The 25,067-nt window shown below is 39.7% G+C and overlaps 1 protein-coding gene across 1 annotated transcript in view; it reads left to right on the top strand.

The window, feature by feature from the left end:
- The first annotated feature begins 5,409 nt into the window (after window positions 1-5,409).
- LOC117344895 (alpha-1D adrenergic receptor-like) overlaps window positions 5,410-25,067 on the top strand; it is a 30,330-nt gene continuing 10,672 nt past the window's right edge. Inside the window, exon 1 of the mRNA XM_033907766.1 lies at window positions 5,410-6,769. Coding sequence (XP_033763657.1) covers window positions 6,322-6,769 — 448 coding nt within the window. The 5' untranslated portion in view covers window positions 5,410-6,321. The remainder of the gene's footprint in view (window positions 6,770-25,067) is intronic.

The raw sequence follows: 25,067 nt of genomic DNA on the forward strand, positions 1-25,067 counted from the left end.
ATCGGTAACGAATTCTTCAGCAGATAATGAACTGACAACCTACTGTAAGCTGAGTACACTAGCGGGCTCTATAATTTGTGTAAGTACTAAAAAGTGTCACTATCGGCGGGTTTGGTCGCGTGTAACGACTATACTCTGATGACGTAATTCTGACTTATATATTTCATTTCAAATTATATAATTATAATGCCTTATTGTTTTATTGTGTAGCGCGAGTCTCTAAACATTGCGATTTTGCTTTAAGCATTTCCGTTTTTAGAACTTGAGAAGATTTTGATTGATTTTTGAATGACTGAGAATACAGGGCCATATGGATTTATTTAGTGACCCGACAACATAACAGCACGTATTCAGCATCATCTCAAAGCCCATTCCTGGCGTCATCAAACGTGGAAGGTCACGTGGAGACGGTTTATTGTCTATCTTAGCCGCCATGCCGTATCGTCATGATATATAATATTAATACATTGAATGTCGACTTGGGTTTATAAACAATCTACTAAAGTTTGAGGGAATCGTAGTGTGCAACTTGAAAATAATTATTTCTTTTACAAGATGGCTGTCAAGAAGGTTCGGGTTATTCTGACAGTTAGAAAAGAGAAGAAGTAGTAGATTGAGCACGATAACACACCAAGCATTGTAACTTGTAAACTTGATTTATTTCACAACAATTACGAAACAGGTTGTTATATCAACCTTTCCACAATTCTACAATTTCCATCTCAGATTAATAATGGTTGTCAGCCACAACGTGTATTGACAAAGAGTAGTGACGTGGTCAAATGTTCCCTAGGAACTGTACGCTTCAGCCATTTGTTGTTAGCTTACCTCGTGAAGAAGTTAAATGTGTACCCATTTCTGCAATATTCAATTTAGTTTTTGACAAAATACTCACTTGACGTTTGGTTTTTGTTTAGAGATCCTCGGGTAACAGGACGAAACGCTAAAATTGTGTTGATCAGTCCTCTCAAAATGGCGCCGTCTAGTTCCGGTAACGTCATAAAAAAAGACGATGTCATAATTATGTGACAGATTCCCGCACTTCTTAATCCGCTGGACCTTTTTTGCTAATTTATTCGCAGTCAGAGTTAAAGCTGAAGAAGGGAGAGATATAGATATATCAATTAATTAAAAACGTAAAAGGTATGAAACAAAAATGGTGAGTTTCTTTAAATTTTGTTAACAATATTGTTGTCTTTACGTATATGCACGCGAACTATATTATCTTTGCAATCACAACTGCCGTAGTTACCAACGTCGAAACACACCATGAATTTCATTTTCTTCGTTCTGCATTTAAACGATTTGCTTGATGTAGATATATAAGGATTGTACCTTATTTTGACTGCTGTTATGTATATGGTGTGAGGAGATACAGTCAAAGGGAGATAATTCAACTCCATTTGTACATGAGTTATTCCCCTTGTTAATCCTCTTTTGTAAGAAAAAACACCTTTTGGAGAGAGAAGAAGAATAAAACGGGAGACATTCATGAGAAGCCTCGTTGATTGTGTTTTATTGAGCTCTACCCCAATTCCCCGATCACATGGTGGAGAATCCGAAGTCCGGAAGTGTATGTGGAACAGGACTGTATAAACATTATCGCCTGGCAGTGACCTTTTAGTGGAAATGACAATCGACCGTAGGAAAAAAAAAAATTCCCCACGTGGTCAGCCATGATGGGTACTCCAATAATATTAGAGGTTTACACGACAGGAAACTTTTGACAGGCTGTCATGTAACCTCTAATCACCACCGCACATAAAACCTGTTGCTGTGACCCACCTAATTAAAGTCGTTTAAAAGTTATCTTTACTCACATTTCATATGATCTGACCTACCTTATTCTATTTATCTATCATAAATACACAAAGTCACACAACGTGTGTCCATATCTATATCCAAGATCAGTGATTATTAGCCTCTGTTGTCGTTTAAGCGTAGGTCCCATTTGTATATACCGCCATACTTGTTTTGATTGTGACCTCTCGAGGTTATTTCCGGTTAATCCAAATATGGAGTTGAAATATACGAAACAAACGAAACGCTGTGAAAATATTACGCTACGTTTTCCGTTTTATTTGCATTCCGTATTTTATAATAACCGGAACAGCAAAGTTGTTTTAGTGACCCAATATTTAACACAGTAGGTTGCAAGTGAATTATTGTGGATATAATTATATTTAAGAGGTGTCCATCAACAGTTTGTGCATAAATGGATTGATACTTCATCAACAAGTAAGCTTACACATATTTGTTAACATGAATTATCGTTTTAGATGGTTTATGACACTTTTTCGTCGCGCCCCAGAATCAGGGCGCTGGCAGCTACAAGAAAAACACGCTGAGGGGATATGAGGTCGCAATATCCACCAATGTAATCAGGTGGAATAAGACCTCATATACGTATAGGAGTACCATGATGGGTAGCCATGACGGATGAGCGAGAAAACGGAGACCATGATATATTGACACCACAATTTATCGAACAGTTTCATTTTCAGTCATCACCCGGACCAATCGTAATAAACAGTCCGCGGACGCCAGTTGCGGAACAATTGGAGGAGTCATTCAACAGGTTGGCTATAGACAATACATTGGAGAAATATAAATTTGTGTCATCTGATACGCCTATGAACAATGTTGATTTACATGTAAACCTTACCCCACCCAATGATTTTTGTCACGGTATTGATGTGAACACTGCTATGGCAGTAAAGTGGTTTGTGATACATTTTCGGGTTATCCCCACGAGAACGCTTCAAAATTTCTGTCACAATTTGAATCCTATGCACAATTCCTCAATTTGAATGACCCTTTACCAAGATTCATGAGAAGCCTCGTTGATTGTATTTTATTGAGCTCTACCCCAATTCCCCGATCACACTGCGTATACGGTAGTATGTCCGCAGTTGGCAACGGACATTTTCTATGAAGCGCTAACGTGCTAACCATAGGAAATGTTCGTTGCCAAGTGCGGGCATACTACCGTATACGCAGTGAAAATGAGGTACAATACTTAATATTAATCATTCTTGTTGGCCCGGATGGAATTGGGCGCGTGGTCTTACTGTGGGAGGAAACCGGAGTATCCGGGGAAAACCCACGTGGTCGGACACCTTTTCACGTCCGATCGGTGAATCGAACCTCGGCCGCCTAGGTGAAAGGCAAGTGTTTAACCACTGTGCCACCCGATCACCCATTGTGTCTTAAAAGAAAATGTCACTGTCATTGATCTGTAAAAATGATTCCCTACATATACACGTATTAATTGTTTGATTGCTGGGTTTATCGCCCTGTGTACAGCTTTGGACTTTTTTGATGCGTACATGTAACTTACTACGGAAGCCGATTAGGACCAATGAAAAAAATAAACTTAGTTGGTATCATTAAAAAATAAATAAAAAATCTCGTATATACGAGATTATTTCTCGTAATAACGAGTTTATTTCTCGTATTTACGAGATTATTTCTGGTTTGAACTATCTAACTTGCGAGTTCTTTTTTCTCGTTATCGCGATATGGAAATTCGGTTATCACCAAATTTACATAAATTAAGTCACATTACAACCTAACTGATATAATGAAAACGATATCATGATATAGAAGCTTCATTTAAGTCGCTAGTGTGATATATAAAAGTTGCGAAGACAACTTTTAAGTAGGTTGTTCGTCATAATAAGCTAGTGTACCCGGAACGATTTGCTATATTTAGCTTATAATTTAGGATGAAAATAAAAATGCTGAAAGTGCGACTTTTATGACGACTTTAGTTTTAAGAGTTATTGCGATTTTTCTCGAAAACACATCTGAAGCCCAAAGTCTATCCAGTTTGTATGACAATTCAAGCGTGTATAATGGATGGCGACCTGTATTATACCCGGATCATCAGAAACTGACACAATATTTAAAACAATGCCCAAGGGCGTTATCTCGAAAGTCTGTCTAAGTTGGTCCTATTGTTATGGAGCGTACAAATTTGTGTCTAAATGCAGTTAATCCTGAAAGTTATTAATTGACTTTCTATATATTTCTAAATATTTTTTTCGGGTTAGAAAGTATGGTATATGTAAGGATTTTGTCATACAACCAACTGATGTTTTTACGTGACATTTCAAAGACTAGTGCGGTATGTACACTGTCACCTTCAGACAAATTCACTATTTAAGTAGAATCGACAGATCTTGGCAGAAGAATACATACTTGTTGGGAGTTTTGTGCTAACATATTTCGATGCAACATTTACCTGCAAAGCTTCGGTACTGCTATGGGGAGCCAATCTGGAGCAAGAAGGGATAGCCACAAGACCCATAGAATGTAGGCCATGGTATAATCTCAGCCACAAAGCCACACAAGACATCCTAGTACATCCAAAGTATAAAACACTCAAGGAAAACTTCGCAGAAACCGTCTACACATATATATATTAGAGAGAGAGTAATATGTTTTGACTCCGCCTTTATAAAAATCGAAAAGATGCGGAATCCCTGTCAGGAAAGAAATTTTCCTGATCAGAAAGAAATCAGTCAGAGTCCCAGATCAATAAACTGTTACAGACCACACCACACAATAAAACAATGTGACAAATGGATACGCTACAGTGGGCCAGTATTAAATCGAGATGAGGGGGCACATATACTCTCGCACATATATAATCAGGTATAAGGCAAAGAGCAGCACAATCGAGTCATTTCGGTCCAAGTACAAAACTATAGCTTAGTATTGTAAGAGAAAAACATAGCCGAAATCGACACAGATTTTCGAGATTACACCTTGCGGTACACATTTTCCCCTGGTCATTTGTTTGGTGAAGGTGACAGTGTACATACCGTACTAGTCATCAAATGTCACGTATAAAACTTACGTGGCGTTGTAACAGAATCCTTATAGAAATGTCTTTCTCTATTTTTTTCAAGAAGTTTTTGTATATCTCGTGACAAGTAGTAGCGACACCTTTATTTGTATTCAGCAGTAAACATATTTTTCAGCTGTACGGTCCTTTGTTTACGTAATACACTTCTATTCATGTATAGATAACAGACGCCTAACAAGCATTGCAGCAACTACTTAAGACCTTAAAACGTAATATATATTTTAACACGATGTATCTTTTTTGGGGCGATCTCCTGACTACCCATCGTCTTCATATTATGATACATTATATATAATATTTACACGATGTATCCTTTGTAAGCCGATCTCCTGACTACCCATCGCCTTTACATTATAATATATGTAAACTATAAGTTATTAGCCCCGGGGCGTACGATTAATAAAGGTTTGGATCTGAATCTGACGTTATTGGACCAGTAGGATATCCGTGAGAGTCGGAATAACCTGTTACGTATACCCTGAAGTAGTAATATAGATAAGTCCTGACTGTCTGACCGAGAGTACAGTGATGTATACAATCTACCATACGAGAGGTAGTACGCTAGGAAATGAAATGTGAACTTGACAGCGCGACACGCAATAATTATATTGATAAACTTCTAGGGGAGTGTTGATATCGCTATGGCGGACATAGTACTGGGACAGTGGAGTGACGCTTGACGAGGCAAATGGGCCAAGAGACATGTTATCACTAAAAAACCGGTTTTTAACCACATCACCATCCAGGACTTTCTTACATTAACAGCTCGTTTACTTCCTACACCTGACGGGTTTGTTTGTTTCTGTGCGAATGTATAACCGCTTGTCGTTTTTGACACTGTGCAAAAGATAAATAAGTACCGCTCGAATGGATTAAGGACCTTCACGTTGATGATGGACTAAACTTGAGAGTAATTAAGAGAAATCTTTAGTTTAGCATTGATTGACGGAAATTGACAATGATCAATAGTACGGTTTAAATATACGTCCTTCATATAGACTTTCACTAATAACATGTGTATATACATGTAGATATATCAGTTATCGATAGGTAATAAGCCGTGAAAAAAATTGCTACATCACGGCTGCTACGGCATACCATGGGAAAATTTGCATAATAGGTCAAGAAGTCCAAGTCTAGAGTGAAATATGTAACCCTCGGTTTCATCACCACAGACTAAACAGTAAACTGATAGAGAAAGGACAAAAAGCTTGTTTTAAAGGAAACGCTTTTATCGTGGAACAAAAACTGACGCAGTCATACAGACTCATCAGAAGGTGGTTGTATATGTACGGACACTTTTAACCGGGAAAACGACAATTAAATCAAGGATGGTGTCTAATACAATGACACACAGTTGAATTGTTTTCAAGTGTGGATCGCCGACGTCATTTTATCGGAGAGCAGGATCCCTAGAATATACTACAGCGGCAGTAGCCTCAACAGTAATGGACCCCAACGTTACCCAGAGTAACAATACAGCATCCGTGGACGCTTCAACAAACGAATTCTCTTCGGTGGAACTCTATATAGAAGGAGTGATATTATCTATAATATGTCTTTTGGCTATAGGTGGAAATACATGCATATGGGTCATCATATGTCGGTCAAAAGAACTCCGGACAATGACCAACTACTTCATCCTCGGTTTAACCACAGCAGATTGGTTGGTGTCCGTTTTAAACATGCCTGTGACAGTGTTTACCCTGTTTTTAGGGGGAGACTGGCCCTTATCGGAGGGCGCTTGTGTAATGTTTGGATTTCTGAACATGCTGACGTTAGTAACTAGTGTTTTGTCACTCTGCAACATCAGTATCAATCGTTACGTCATGGTGTGTAAGCCGATATACTTTCGGAAAATCTACACAAAACGTAATACAGCATTAATGATAACAGGTGAGTGGTTTAGTTGATGTAACTAAGTGAATTCACTTTTGGCAAAATAGATAAAAGATTGCTCCATGCTATGTCAGGTTTTAATGGTACAGGTGAATTGATATATGTGAAATATGTACACAAAGAATAATGATTTGTTGGTAACTTAAACAAGAATTGATGAGGCAGACATATTTGAAGATGCAGAAACAATGATGACGAATTTGAAAGCTAAAAATAAATTGACAAATAGAAACGTACCCACAAATTAATGTCTGAAGATATAAACCAATAATGAAATGACAATATATTTCAAAATACGCAATAATTGGTGAAGAATTTGGAATGTACATACAATTTTATGACATATTAAAAAGTACATCAAATTGAAGTCACCTTAGCAAGCTACAACAAATCAGCATTGATTTACGATTCACCTGTAATTAGAGAAACTTAAGACTGAAAAACAACAGAGAAGTTTAGAGGTAAGCAACCTAAACTGTCGCGAATAGCAAATTGAACTTGTTGAAAACACAATATGGCAAATGCCTATTACATGTAAATGAAGATTGTATCTTATAAACAGTGATAAAAATAAAATTTGTTCGCGATTTTGTTGGCAAATGTCTATTACATGTAAATGAAGATTGTATCTTATAAACAGTGATAAAAATAAAGTTTGTTCGCGATTTTGTTGGAAGCTAAGTATGTTGATCACAGATACGACACAAGATATTCGTTTCTTAAAGCATAACACGTATGCGATAAATGTATGGTCAATGCGCAAACGTGGGAAAACATCTTCCTCTCGGCGATTGGCTTTGCTTGAATTTCATGCAGTTGTTTGTTCGTGACCAGCCAACCTGTCAGTTGCTTTTAATGAAATTTGTTACGAATGACTTAAGATCAGAAGAGGTAGCATATAGCATAAACAGACATCTTAAATCGTGTCTACCTTTTTTAACGAGAGAAATATCAATCAATGTCGACAATCACTTAACGAACAACCGTCGAGGAGATTACAGTAAAACGTTTACAGGAAAGATTATACAGATACAATGTACTATAATACATGTACCACAGACATACCTGTCCCTCTACAGACACACCTGTCCCTCTACAGACATACCTGTCCCTCTACAGACACACCTGTCACTCTACAGACATACCTGTCCCTCTACAGACATACCTGTCCCTCTACAGACACACCTGTCCCTCTACAGACACACACCTGTCCCTCTACAGACACACCTGTCCCTCTACAGACATATCTCCTTCCCTCTACAGACATACCTGTCCCTCTACAAACACACATGTCCCTCTACAGACATACCTGTCCCTCTACAGACATACCTGTCCCTCTACAGACATACCTGTCCCTCTACAGACACACCTGTCCCTCTACAGACATACCTGTCACTCTACAGACATACCTGTCCCTCTACAGACACACCTGTCACTCTACAGACACACATGTCCCTCTACAGACATACCTGTCACTCTACAGACACACCTGTCACTCTACAGACACACCTGTCCCTCTACAGACACACCTGTCCCTCTACAGACACACCTGTCCCTCTACAGACATACCTGTCCCTCTACAGACACACCTGTCCCTCTACAGACATACCTGTCCCTCTATAAACATACCTGTCCCTCTACAGACACACCTGTCCCTCTACAGACACACCTGTCACTCTACAGACATACCTGTCCCTCTACAGACATACCTGTCCCTCTACAGACATACCTGTCCCTCTACAGACATACCTGTCCCTCTACAGACATACCTGTCCCTCTACAGACATACCTGTCCCTCTACAGACATACCTGTCCCTCTACAGACACACATGTCCCTCTACAGTCATACCTGTCCCTCTACAGACATACCTGTCCCTCTACAGACACACCTGTCCCTCTACAGACATACCTGTCACTCTACAGACATACCTGTCACTCTACAGACATACCTGTCCCTCTACAGACACACCTGTCACTCTACAGACACACATGTCCCTCTACAGACATACCTGTCCCTCTACAGACATACCTGTCCCTCTACAGACACACATGTCCCTCTACAGTCATACCTGTCCCTCTACAGACATACCTGTCCCTCTACAGACACACCTGTCCCTCTACAGACATACCTGTCACTCTACAGACATACCTGTCACTCTACAGACATACCTGTCCCTCTACAGACACACCTGTCACTCTACAGACACACATGTCCCTCTACAGACATACCTGTCCCTCTACAGACATACCTGTCCCTCTACAGACATACCTGTCCCTCTACAGACACACATGTCCCTCTACAGTCATACCTGTCCCTCTACAGACATACCTGTCCCTCTACAGACACACCTGTCCCTCTACAGACACACACCTGTCCCTCTACAGACACACCTGTCCCTCTACAGACATACCTGTCCCTCTACAGACACACATGTCCGTATACAGACACACGTGTCCCTCTACAGACACACGTGTCCCTCTAGAGACACACCTGTCCCTCTACAGACATACCTGTCCCTCTACAGACACACATGTCCCTCTACAGTCATACCTGTCCCTCTACAGACACACATGTCCCTATACAGACACACCTGTCCCTCTACAGACACACCTGTCCCTCTACAGACATATCTCCTTCCCTCTACAGACATACCTGTCCCTCTACAAACACACATGTCCCTCTACAGACATACCTGTCCCTCTACAGACATACCTGTCCCTCTACAGACATACCTGTCCCTCTACAGACACACCTGTCCCTCTACAGACATACCTGTCACTCTACAGACATACCTGTCCCTCTACAGACACACCTGTCACTCTACAGACACACATGTCCCTCTACAGACATACCTGTCACTCTACAGACACACCTGTCACTCTACAGACACACCTGTCCCTCTACAGACACACCTGTCCCTCTACAGACACACCTGTCCCTCTACAGACATACCTGTCCCTCTACAGACACACCTGTCCCTCTACAGACATACCTGTCCCTCTATAAACATACCTGTCCCTCTACAGACACACCTGTCCCTCTACAGACACACCTGTCACTCTACAGACATACCTGTCCCTCTACAGACATACCTGTCCCTCTACAGACATACCTGTCCCTCTACAGACATACCTGTCCCTCTACAGACATACCTGTCCCTCTACAGACATACCTGTCCCTCTACAGACATACCTGTCCCTCTACAGACACACATGTCCCTCTACAGTCATACCTGTCCCTCTACAGACATACCTGTCCCTCTACAGACACACCTGTCCCTCTACAGACATACCTGTCACTCTACAGACATACCTGTCACTCTACAGACATACCTGTCCCTCTACAGACACACCTGTCACTCTACAGACACACATGTCCCTCTACAGACATACCTGTCCCTCTACAGACATACCTGTCCCTCTACAGACACACATGTCCCTCTACAGTCATACCTGTCCCTCTACAGACATACCTGTCCCTCTACAGACACACCTGTCCCTCTACAGACATACCTGTCACTCTACAGACATACCTGTCACTCTACAGACATACCTGTCCCTCTACAGACACACCTGTCACTCTACAGACACACATGTCCCTCTACAGACATACCTGTCCCTCTACAGACATACCTGTCCCTCTACAGACATACCTGTCCCTCTACAGACACACATGTCCCTCTACAGACATACCTGTCCCTCTACAGACATACCTGTCCCTCTACAGACACACCTGTCCCTCTACAGACACACACCTGTCCCTCTACAGACACACCTGTCCCTCTACAGACATACCTGTCCCTCTACAGACACACATGTCCGTATACAGACACACGTGTCCCTCTACAGACACACGTGTCCCTCTAGAGACACACCTGTCCCTCTACAGACATACCTGTCCCTCTACAGACACACATGTCCCTCTACAGTCATACCTGTCCCTCTACAGACACACATGTCCCTATACAGACACACGTGTCCCTCTACAGACACACGTGTCCCTCTAGAGACACACCTGTCCCTCTACAGACATACCTGTCCCTCTACAGACATACATGTCCCTCTACAGACATACCTGTCCCTCTACAGACATACCTGTCCCTCTACAGACACACATGTCCCTCTACAGACACACATGTCCCTCTACAGACATACCTGTCCCTCTACAGACATACCTGTCACTCTACAGACATACCTGTCCCTCTACAGACATACCTGTCACTCTACAGACATACCTGTCACTCTACAGACATACCTGTCCCTCTACAGACATACCTGTCCCTCTACAGACACACATGTCCCTCTACAGACATACCTCCTTCCCCTTACAGACATACCTCCTTCCCTCTACAGACATACCTCCTTCCCTCTACAGACATACCTCCTTCCCTCTACAGACACACCTCCTTCCCCTTACAGACACACCTCCTTCCCTCTACAGACATACCTCCTTCCCTCTACAGACATACCTCCTTTCCTCTACAGACATACATCCTTCCCTCTACAGACACACCTCCTTCCCTCTACAGACACACCTCCTTCCCTCTACAGACACACCTCCTTCCCTCTACAGACATACCTCCTTCCCTCTACAGACACACCTCCTTCACTCTACAGACATACCTCCTTCCCTCTACAGACATACCACCTTCCCTCTACAGACATACCTCCTTCCCTCTACAGACATACCTCCTTCCCTACACAGACATACCTCCTTCCCTCTACAGACACACCACCTTCCCTCTACAGACATACCTCCTTCACTCTACAGACATACCTCCTTCCCTCTACAGACATACCACCTTCCCTCTACAGACATACCTCCTTCCCTCTACAGACATACCTCCTTCCCTACACAGACATACCTCCTTCCCTCTACAGACATACCTCCTTCCCTCTACAGACATACCTCCTTCCCTCTACAGACATACCTCCTTCCCTCTACAGACATACCTCCTTCCCTCTACAGACATACCTCCTTCCCTCTACAGACATACCTCCTTCCCCTCTACAGACATACCTCCTTCCCTCTACAGACATACCTCCTTCCCTCTACAGACACACCACCTTCCCTCTACAGACACACCTCCTTCCCTCTACAGACATACCTCCTTCCCTCTACAGACATACTTCGTTTCCTCTACAGACATACCTCCTTCCCCTTACAGACATACCTCCTTCCCCTTACAGACATACCTCCATCCCTCTACAGACACACCTCCTTCCCTCTACAGAGATACCTCCTTCCCTGTACAGACACACCTCCTTCCCTCTACAGACATACCTCCTTCCCTCTACAGACATACCTCCTTCCCTCTACAGACACACCTCCATTCCTCTACAGACACACCTCCTTCCCTCTACAGACATACATCCTTCCCTCTACAGACATACCTCCTTCCCTCTACAGACATACCTCCTTCCCTCTACAGACACACCTCCTTCCCCTTACAGACATACCTCCTTCCCCTTACAGACATACCTCCATCCCTCTACAGACACACCTCCTTCCCTCTACAGAGATACCTCCTTCCCTGTACAGACACACCTCCTTCCCTCTACAGACATACCTCCTTCCCTCTACAGACATACCTCCTTCCCTCTACAGACACACCTCCATTCCTCTACAGACACACCTCCTTCCCTCTACAGACATACATCCTTCCCTCTACAGACATACCTCCTTCCCTCTACAGACATACCTCCTTCCCTCTACAGACACACCTCCTTCCCTCTACAGACATACCTCCTTCCCTCTACAGACACACCTCCTTCCCTCTACAGACATACATCCTTCCCTCTACAGACATACCTCCTTCCCTCTACAGACATACCTCCTTCCCTCTACAGACATACTTCCTTCCCTCTACAGACATACTTCCTTCCCTCTACAGACATACCTCCTTCCCTCTACAGACACACCTCCTTCCCCTCTACAGACATATCTCCTTCCCTCTACAGACATACCTCCTTCCCTCTACAGACACACCTCCTTCCCTCTACAGACATACATCCTTCCCTTACAGACATACCTCCTTCCCTCTACAGACACACCTCCTTCCCCTCTACAGACATACATCCTTCCCTCTACAGACATACCTCCTTCCCTCTACAGACATACTTCCTTCCCTCTACAGACATACTTCCTTCCCTCTACAGACATACCTCCTTCCCTCTACAGACACACCTCCTTCCCTTTACAGAGATACCTCCTTCCCTCTACAGACATACCTCCTTCCCTCTACAGACACACCTCCTTCCCCTTACAGACACACCTCCTTCCCTCTACAGACATACCTCCTTCCCTCTATAGACACACCTCCTTCCCTCTACAGACATACCTCCTTCCCTCTACAGACACACCTCCTGCCCTCTACAGACACACCACCTTCCCTCTACAGACATACCTCCTTCCCTCTACAGACATACCTCCTTCCCTCTATAGACACACCTCCTTCCCCTCTACATACATACCTCCTTTCCTCTACAGACATACATCCTTTCCTCTACAGACACACCTCCTTCCCTCTACAGACACACCTTCTTCCCTCTACAGACATACCTCCTCCCCTCTACAGACATACCTCCTTCCCTCTACAGACACACCTCCTTCCCTCTACAGACATACCTTCTTCCCTCTACAGACACACCTCCTTCCCTCTACAGACATACCTCCTTCCCTCTACAGACATACCTCCTTCCCTCTACAGACACACCTCCTTCCCTCTACAGACATACCTCCTTCCCTCTACAGACATACCTCCTTCCCTCTACAGACATACCTCCTTCCCTCTACAGACACACCTCCATTCCTCTACAGACATACATCCTTCCCCTTACAGACATACCTCCTTCCCTCTACAGACAAACCTCCTTCCCTCCACAGACATACCTCCTTCCCTCTACAGACACACCTCCATTCCTCTACAGACATACCTCCTTCCCTCTACAGACATACCTCCTTCCCTCTACAGACACACCTCCTTCCCCTTACAGACACACCTCCTTCCCTCTACAGACATACCTCCTTCCCTCTACAGACATACTTCCTTCCCTCTACAGACATACTTCCTTCCCTCTACAGACATACATTCTTCACTCTGCAGACATACCTCCTTCCCTCTACAGACATACCTCCTTCCCTCTACAGACATACCTCCTTCCCTCTACAGACATACCTCCTTCCCTCTACAGACACACCTCCTTCCCCTTACAGACACACCTCCTTCCCTCTACAGACATACCTCCTTCCCTCTACAGACATACTTCCTTCCCTCTACAGACATACTTCCTTCCCTCTACAGACATACATCCTTCACTCTACAGACATACCTCCTTCCCTCTACAGACATACCTCCTTCTCTCTACAGACATACCTCTTTCCCTCTACAGACACCTCATTCCCCTTACAGACACACCTCCTTCTCTCTACAGACACACCTCCTTCCCTCTACAGACATACCTCCTTCCCTCTACAGACATACCTCCTTCTCTCTAGAGACATACCTCCTTCCCTCTACGTACACACTTCCTTCTTTCCACAAACAAACACACTTCTCTCACCCATGTGACAGAGCAATGCCCCAGATGATAATATGTCCCAACATCCGTACCATTATCATCTTGTACATGTACACATTTCGTCAGCCCTTAACTGAATAGTCTCCAAGACGTCAAATGTTTGCTGAACAGTCACGTCTTCACCATTCACAGATATTTCCCCGTCTTCAGAAATAATTCATCAGCCTTTTATAAAAAAAAACATTTCCCTCCCTTAGCTCAAAAGTATCATATCTTCATTTCAAAGACGTCTATACCACCCCCACAATAAATATTTCCATTTCTTCACAAGATTTTCTCTCGATCCTATTTACCATGATCTTTCGCATTCATATCTCCCACCCTTCACCTATTGTTTTCTCCCTTCACAAACCTTTGACCCAATCCTCTTTGATAGAAATATATAACACCCTTCACGTAATTTCCCGCTCCAAACACCTAAATAAAACTATCTATAATAGAAAATATAGCACCATTCACAGTAATATCCCTCTCATATTACATACATGTTTCACTTTAAAAAGAATGCACCTCATCCATTATAGAAATACTCGTTTTCACAAAAAAAAACAACAAAAAAAACCCCTCAACGTCCTTAAAATGGTCTCCTCAATTCACTAAACAAATTCCAAGAATGTTCATAGTAATGTCCCCCATCCTTCAAATAATTGATTCCCATTCTTTATGAATATTCATCACCATTTCCATGTATATTTACCACCTTAACAGAATAGTTAACCAACCATTAGCAGAGATGTCTCCCGTTTCACAAATGTTTTCCGGATTCATCTTGTATGTTTCCTCATTATAGATAAATTATTTCGTGAACATTTTGTTGAAACGGGCTTTATTTTCTGAGGAAAGGCTTTGGACCAGCCTACTGATAATATTGGGGTATCCTGCCCGAGGATTGTGAATATGTAGTCCTTCTCGGAACTATTTTTGACTGTCCTACAGATAATTCACAAATGTTATGTGAGATAGAATATAGGACTGAATATTGGGGTATCCTGTCCGAGGATTGTAATTTTGTAATCCTTCTTATGAATATATGCTGGACTATCCTACAGATTTTGCGAATGTAATGTTAGGAAGTATATATGCTTGAATATTGTCTGTAGAGGGAAGGAGGTGTTTCTGTAAGGGGAATATAAGGGTTGTGATTATATAGCCATACATCCCTCTAAATGTCATACCCTTGAATATCAGAATTAATTCACAAATGTAATATCAGAAGGTATTGCTTCGTTATTCATGATCGAATAAATGCAATTGAAGAAAATGTAGATATCTGAATATAGTCTTTACCAGAAAGAAGCAAAAAGAACGAAATAAGAACAACTAAGTTGTAGCTATCCGGTAGATACCTATATACTGGACCTTCTGATAGAGAGGTTACAAGGAGTTAATCTACTCTAGGTAAAACATTATTATATTCATTAATCATAAGTAGTCATAACATACAATGTGTATGTATACATTTTCAGACACTCAAAGGTGTTTACAAACAAGTTTGTTTTTTTTACTTTCTAAAATTTTTAAACCATAGTAATAATTTCCTATAATACTTTATCTATCGCTGATAATAACGACATCATCTATAATTCAATAACGATCAGTTAAATGCGATAAGTATAGGTTCTCCCGCTCAATCCACAAAGCTCGATATATCGATCAGTGCACTGTAAGATTCTATAATCTCCACGACATCAAATTTGACATTAATTTTCCATGAATTATCTGTTCTAGTCAATACCCATCAGCCCCACGTTAATTGATTGTTGTCTAACTCTACAACAGAAATCAATTACCGCGGGCCGCTTAGGGTCCGTGACGTCACTTCCGGCTACTCGATGTAAAAGGGAATTTAATCCGAAGGTCACTTTGTGTAATAGTTAATTGACTGATGAATAGACTAAATGACATCCACTAGCTATTGTGGTCATACTAGAGGCGACGACTTATAAGTGCGAACCTGAGGGGGTAATAACGAGAGAAAATCGTTAGTACCCTAGGTAATATTGTATTGATGTTGGAATTTCGATAACAATATTATATACGACTTCATCTATTATATAGAAATACAAGATTTAACAATTAATATTACAAGTTTTCACTGCTTGATTTTATTGTTGTAAAGGTTTGAACGTAGAATGTCGTAAACATGTTGTGGCAAATGCTCTTAACGATAGCACACTCCATCAGTTATTGTATTATTAGTAATATTGATTTGTTTCTCACAGATTCACAAAGTATACATGGGGCCTACTTAAGCAATTGTATCCTTATAAGCAAATTATATTTAACAGCATTTTTTTCTAACAATTGTGAATACATAAATAATCATCTGGGTGCGTTATTTAAGCTAAAAAATAGGATTGCTGGTATAGAAGGGATGTTATTTGAAGATTTTTGAATTTACAAAATCGTTTTTTTCCTTTTACGAATCCTTCAAAATTATATGAAGTAAAATGATGTACTGCCATTTCATTAATTTTATGAAATATGTGAAAAATTACAGACAAAATTGCACAGAAAAGAGATCTTTGATAAACCACAGTAGCCTACATGTATAAGATACAAGATAAATTGAATATTCTAGAAAGGTAAGTTTAGGTTAGTAAAAAGTGTTTATATTGAAGAAATATTTATAACTTCACTTGTAGTAAAGACATGCAATCACAAGCTCTCCTAAATGTTAATGCTGGAAATGAGATAGAAACAAAACTTTGTCATTTTATATGAATATTAAGCACATTTCAATGTTATGAATTTGTTTCCTTTGAATGTTAATTTGCTTCCTTCTCTATCCCTTAGATGTTTTCTATTCCTTTGTACACGTTGTCAATCTCGACCTATTTTCTCCTCCTCTTCTGCTTCCGCCCAAACGGCAGGTGTGTTCGTTGTTATGCAAAGACCGGTTTGCTAGTATTGAAATCAGTAATCCTTTCCGGGGATGCTATACCCTAAGGTGGAATTGTTTATCTTATCAGGCCTTCAAATATTTGGACTTGATAATGCTGCTTTAAAATCACCCATAGAGTACCTCAAAATGTAGTCAACCTATTTAAGGTGGTATAAGTAATGGTTTTGCTTTCTACTAATCGACCTCGACCATTTAATGGCCACTGTGCATATTAGATATATTACAGAGCGTTTTGCTTCACATCAAGATAATTCACAAGTCATCTTTAGAAATATCTCCAGCTCTTTGCAAATGGAGCATTAAAGTGAAAGTTAGATTGTTTATGTATCGATTAAAGTATAATATGTAAAATAGCATCGTTCATTGACCGTCATTTGATGTACATAAAGGACAAAAAGGGTTGAGTTATTCTAATCAAGCATGCCAATAGCTAGCCTACGATATGCAAGTACAATGCAATTCGAAGTATAAAGGCGACAGATTCTGCGTTCATAATCGCACATCTGTACTGTGTTTGTAATAGTCAATATGTTTTGAAGTAATTTTAAAGGCAAGTAACATGAGAACTTTAATAGAACCTAAACTCAAACGTTAACAAAACAAAAACAAAAACAAACAAACAAACAAAGAAGAAGAGATTTCACGACATTTGTGTTGATAGTTATAAGTTCTCTACGTCAATAGCAAGCTTGGCCGATTTTGTCTTCTGCAATTTCCGTAACTCGAGTAGTGCATGACGTAGTTCATTTCTTCCCCCGATCAATATTCCTATAAAAATATGTAATCTATAAGCCAATATGTTTGATGGCAATCAAGCAATGAAAACGAGAATCTGTCGGTTGACCAATAGTGACTGATACATTTAATTAGATTAATAAGAGAGGGCTTCTGGGGCTATTGATTAATATTCAAAATTCTACACAATAAACACGGAGCTCAGAGGTCTGACTACCCCCTTACATGAGAACTAATGATAGCTATGAAAGTCCTTATTTGTATACTCTTTTTATTAGAAATTCTACATTATTGTTATCATTTTTTGCTGGTGCCAAAACAATAAAATAGGATACCGATACGTTAACTAAAATGTTACGCGCGCTTAATATCGAACAAAAACAGTAATTTCAACATAATGACCAAACAATAATTAGAACGCGAAATCGATAAAACCACGACAATCAATTAACCAAAATATTTGACCGTAATGCGTTTTTTGTTTGTTTTAACATTATCAAGCATCTCTTGATGCCATGTATTGTTAATTTGTTTATCTGTCAACACTTTACGACTTCACATTCTCTACTTATCATTTACGATCGACTTTATAGACGAGAGATCCCTTAAATATAAGTCCTAAATACACCTACCCTCCCTGTCAGATTTACTGTGTATATCCTAATGTGTTTCACTGAAAAAAGTCAACCTATCCATCTAGAAAGTGACGATCCATAAGCCTCATTATCTAAGTGATCTTTTATTTCAGATTTTCTCCATTGGTATCGGATCCCACATTTATACCATAGGTAACTAAAAACATTTACTTAAACTTCACTGAGCATCCGTCACCAGGGAATTAACATAGATTAACGTCCCGACTGGATCCTTTAGCAAAAGATGGAGATTAGAGACATTTAATCAAGTTTTTTTTTTTTTTTTTTTTAGTTTTTAGTTTTTTGTAACTTTAAGATTATAGCCTTTCATTGGATCGTGAAGGACTAGTATTTCAAAGGTATATTCATTTCTCCTCTAGGCACAGCGCCTCTGCTCATAGCGGCAATATAATGTGTAAGACATCAGGTAATCATTGTTTAAGGGATGGGAAGAGTATAATCCTGATATTATTTTTAATGGAATTTTAAGTTATAGAATAAAGACCAGTTGACGCCACGTCAAATATTAGGTTCATTTGTGCGTTTATTTGAACTATAGGGAAATATGTTTTATTTTACATTTTTCTAACATGATACACATGTTTAACCTGATATTATAATATAGAAAATGACAGATACACCTGAGAATTACCATCTGTTTAGGTCGTAGACAACAATGCCCGGATGTTAAACTCCTGTTGACGTCTGTACGCCCTGTTCATCCTTCATTTTCTCTATCTAAGGCTGTCCCAGATGTTGACTGTCATGAAATGTTGAAGTTGAGCAAATATGTGTAATTTTTTTAGGGTATACATGTATATGTACATGTAATACTGGTGCATAATTAATTTCTTGTAAAGTGATATTTTGCACACAGGGCATCGATACGTGTACGAAGTATCACTTTACAACAAATTATTATAAATTGTTATCATTTGAAATTATTCCATGGCCACAGCTTACCGATTGATTATAGTAAGGGGTCAATACCCATTTTATTTTCTAATTCAACATTTGTCCACTTTGAGTTCCCGAATTCCCTTCTTGATTTACTCACGTTTAGAGAATAGCATTACTTAAATTCTCGAAGGACAAAAGAGCTGTATGATTGTTTTGTATTAATTGTATGGAATGTACTGTCTCTACTACTAGGCTATGTTTAAATGACTTATTTACTCACTTGTGTGACTTTACTTACATCTGATGATAATCAGCAAGATAACTAGTACATACAGGGATAACGGCAGATGAGTACAAATCATCTAAAAACACAGGTGCATTGGTGCCCTAGGATGTCTGATGTCGAGGTCGACAAAACAAGATATCTTTTAAAATGTTAAGAGCGACATTAAACATTTTATGGATCCATGAGCTGAGGTCAATCTAGAAATCTTCCCATATCCGAGCTCTTAAGATCAAAAGGTTTCATTCTGTACTTAACCGAAAAGTCACTTCCATGTTGCTGACTAATTTTGGACAATAACAAGGTGACTTCCGTTTACTGAGGAATGAAAGTGCCATCATATGGTTAGACATTGATTTTGTTTTTTTTTTACAGCAGCATATGCTCTGCTGCATCAACACACGTGGGTGGACGCATGGCTATCTTTAATATCATATTTCTTGTTCTTGTTTGCAAATATCTCCATTATAAGGTGTTTAAATAGATCATTTAATGTCTCCATCGGACGGTAGATCCATCAAAAAACCTCCATCGGAAGGTGTTATGGTAGATCATTCAATACCTTCATCAGAACGTGTTAAAGTAGATCCTTTAATATCCCGATCAAAAAGGAAGATTCTTCCAAATACCCCCATCACAAGGTGTTAAAGTGGATCCTCTCATACCCCCATCATAAGGTGTTAAAGAATATCCTTCAATGTCATTCAAAGTCTACACCATACCTACATCAGAAGGTGTTATGGTGGATAATTCAATGCCGCCATCAGATGGTAGATCCATCAGAATACCTACATCAGAAGATGTTAGAAAGATCATTCGAAATCATTCAATGCATCTATCAGATGGTAGATCCTTCAATGCGTGTTAGGGTATATCTTTCCATACCCCCATCAGAAGGTGTTAAAGTAGATCATCCAATACCTTCATCAGGAAGTAGATATTTCAATACCTCCATTAGAATGTGTTAAAGTACATTCTTTAATAAGTCGTCAAAAGGTGTTAGGGTAGATCCTTCAGTCACACTGAGATGTCTAGTACATTTGGATGTAAGGATATACACACACATGATGTAATCAGTTGTCATCACGTTTTCCAGCTATTTATGTTACAATAACATACAAAGTTATGTTGATACATTAAGTACGTATGAAGTACGGGTCTACATAAATACATACAGGTAACGCGATATTCTTTTAAGTTTATAAACAATATACTTAGCGCGTGAAGGGTCGCATGATCAGTATCAGATGACAGTACATATTTCAAGTTATACACGAAGTCAGCAGACACAAACATCCAAGTAGAAAGACAGCAAAAATAACTCCTACAAAGATAACAAAACGTACAACAGCAGCGAAACAGAATGAAAACACCAGAAGTGACACAGCCCATGTATGGTGTGTCTACACAAATGAAATATACGTTAATTGGTTGTTATTGTTTAAACTGTATTCACCACAACAAGGGAATGACAACACGAGAGACGCTTAATTTTATTATAATTCTCTGAAATTGTTCCATTATGATTTGTTGTGCATCTCTTTCAGTGCTAAGCAGTGGTGGCGCCATCTTAATGGCCTTGATTTATCTTGCTCCAAAGTGACGAATGTCCAGTTAAGGCCAAACATGAGTGTTAGTGGGGAAATAAGGATGGGAATAGTTGAATATAAAGAAAAAAAAATAACTCAAATGTAATCAACTATCGAGTCATGCGTAATGAACAGCACGCTATGCCCTATCTGCAGATAAGCATGTAAACAGCAGAAATGTTGTGTATCACCTTGAACTATCTTACAGAAGTAAGTGCAATGTATTTATACGACAAGGCCGCGTGATCTGTCCCTATTTGTTTAGGTTTATTAGCCGGAAGTAGTGCGATTTTATAAGAAATAAATTACAGATGGCTCCAAAACTATGAAGTAAAACGATCTGGGAGGTGAACTTGTTTACAAATTAATTGAACGATTGTAAATGTGTATTTTTGGGAGTTATATAGGCTTTCTTGTAATTGTTAACTCCATATAAAACGTTACATGTAACGGCAACAGCCGATAAATACACTTAGATACTAACTAACTGTAACACCATGGCTATTTAATCAATTAATTCATTCCGTGACCAATTGGGGGTACGCCTGTTAATCTGTACCTTGACAGTGATACGCTTCTCTTTACAAGTCGTTATAGTGATCAATTCTTTATGACATGGAAGCACGTGGTCACGAAAATGATTGTTATTGATTGGCTATCAAATAACGGTGTCTTGCGTTTGTGATTTCAAATGTCATGATAGTGTAGTCCACAGTGAGTCCAACTAGTTAATTCTTTAATCGATAACTAACGAGAGTTCAATCACATGCTAAGCTAGAAATTAGCGTGTTTTAGAACATTTACATTGGAAGTTGAATTATTGATTCATTGGGTCATTTTGTCCAGATCATCATCAATTGGTGAATTATTTAAGTATTACATTTCATAGTTTCTTAATTATTCTACTTTGATTCTATTCCATATATCCATCAAATATGCTTTATCACGTGGGTATACATTAATTCTAACATATTGATTCGATAAAACATGCCTAATTCGGTTATTGTGTAAAATACAGGTAAAAAAATCGTAGAAAAGACAGAATATTGATCGGCCAATAATAAAACGGAAGTTTGACTTAGAAAAAAAATGAAAAAGATTTTTCAGAAGGATGAACGTTTTCCGTTTCATCAACGACACTCATGAAATGAGTAGTGACACAGGAATTACTAGGCATATTAAATATTACTATGAAGTTCAACTTCATATAACACAAAGAGTTATTTATGCCCGGTGAGTTTTATCGATTTCGTCACTGTATCATCACTTTGCTATATTCCATTTTGTCGATTATCTAATACAGGTAATATAGAAACTGTGATAATTAACGTTCACAGTCGTACTGTACTCAAGTTTATTTGCACATGGCCCCATTTTCATTCTCTTAGGTTAAACACAATTTGTCGATATTACCGAAAAGGTAAGCTTAAATATAAGGACCGATTTTACTGTTGTTTTTTTTTTATCTTATTGGCAGACGAATTGAGCAAATATGGAAACAAATCAATTATAATCCCTTTAATTGATCAAATTTGTCGCTGGGCCGTATCAATGAATACACTCCGGAAATCGATAAAAGCGAGAATTGTTCATTATTAGAATAACCCTCAAGGAAAGACATTGGTGTAGTATCTCTGAACGGGTGGACCAGTGACCATGGTGATCACCTATCAGATGGCTATGGTGGACTGTTATAGTTCTTGTTATCAGCTTGTTGAATTACTGTGTTGGAACCAATTGCAACAAAACAGTGATATACACGGCGCTCTTCTTGTGCTTGTGATAAAAATATCAAAACTCAACAGCTGGTGTGACATCGCAAAGCGGACAGGAGTTAGATATCGTAGTTACCTAAAATGATTTATTGTAGTGAAATATTTTAACTGGTATATTACACGTTTCGCTCCGAGTTTGCTTTGTTGAGTTCAAATCAAATCTACTATATTACGTTTGCGACAACAATTGACGATAATGAGGGTTGTAATTACATCGTCAAAAAGGGGAATACTGTTGAAATACCTATTATGTCAGATAAATTATTACACATATATGTTACCCTTGCAGAGAGACAATATGATTTGTAGAAGTTTACTTGAAGAAATGTCGGTACAAACAATGCTAAATGCAAACCGAACTTTTATGTAGATACATGTATACCTAGAGCCAGGGGATGTACGTAAAAGTAAAGGGAAATCTAAAATATGCTATGGAGCGGGAAAATCAAATAATTAGATAGCAAATTTTGATTCGGTGTGGTGTAGAATTGTGTAACGTCCTAACAACAGCTAGGGCCGTTTAGGAACGGATTCCGCTGTGTGCGATATGCATGCGTGTGTGAGTGTGTTTGTGTGATTAGGAGGCTGCGGTATGATCGTATTTTGTCGTTTGAGCACGGCACTGATGCCGACTTTAAAGTGCTACCTCACTGAAGCATACTACCGAAGACACCCTGTAGTACATCTCACCCTGTCACATTATGCGACAACGGACGATCCACTCACCCCAATATTTGTTGCGTTAAGCAGGGGTAGTAACTGCTATTTTGATCAAGGGACGTATCTCAAAGCCTTCCTCCCACTGGCGAACGCTCAACAGAAGGTCATAAGTGGGGCAGTGTCAAGGAAGACATTAGGAAGAAGAAAGTTGTTTAGAAATAGGAGAAAGATAAGATCATGCAATGAGACAGCATGTACAATCCTTCCGCCCTACCTGAAGGGCCCTAGATGCCACGATATAGTTTACAATAGCAGACACCCCAATATATGATTTTATTTTTACACACCAGCCATTCAATGTATGAATATCTAATTCGGAGACGCGACACATACTGTTTAAATCCTACCACCAAAACCGGATCTGTCTGATCTATAGTAAACCCCTATCTACACCGTTAATCACTTTCACGTTAATCCCATCCTTTACACCCAGCTACACTCGGCTATATTTTGAAATATCTATCTCGCTTCTTAACGTAAATATCTTTACCTTACTTAATTCGTCCCAATAGAGCAACAAGGAGCCATCTCGATATTTTGGCAGAAATAAGATTCATTGTTTATTATTCAAGTATGCCTCTTTCTTGTGTAAAAATATGTAACCATTTAAAAACAATTTGGTTAATTATGGACAGGTTCTATCTCCAGAAAGTAGAACATGATCAGAATAACAAGGTGCTATCTCAGTATCAGTTTGTGGAGGAAGGTGCCATACCCGGCACTACATGTTACATGTTACAAGTATATAAAATGACGTGCGTTCCTGTATCGGGTTCGTACCAGTTATACCGGTGCGAATATGCTGTATTCATAATGAAACGTGATCTATGTTTTTTTTTTCAAATGTACCACTTGGATCCAAATGGCGGTACTGTGATTCTTCATTTGTCACGAAAAGAACTTTAGTTAAAAACGACAGAGATTCCCCATTTGCTGTGCAGTTTTATAATCATATAAGTAAATGTTTGCACGGATGTAATCAGGTACTGATCTTACGTCCAATACGTTGTAAAGTTGGAAAATAATCAGTTATCATGCTTGAGGCGAGCGGCTAACTCCATCTTGAAAACTCGTTTGAAATTCAATTGAGGTTCCATTATATCATTCACAACTGGTACGAATCCGATAAAGGACAGGACACAGAGTTTGAGACAGGATAAAACAGTCAACTG

This window comes from Pecten maximus, chromosome 16 (genome assembly GCF_902652985.1).
Source record: "Pecten maximus chromosome 16, xPecMax1.1, whole genome shotgun sequence".
Classification (NCBI taxonomy): Eukaryota; Metazoa; Mollusca; class Bivalvia; order Pectinida; family Pectinidae; genus Pecten; species Pecten maximus.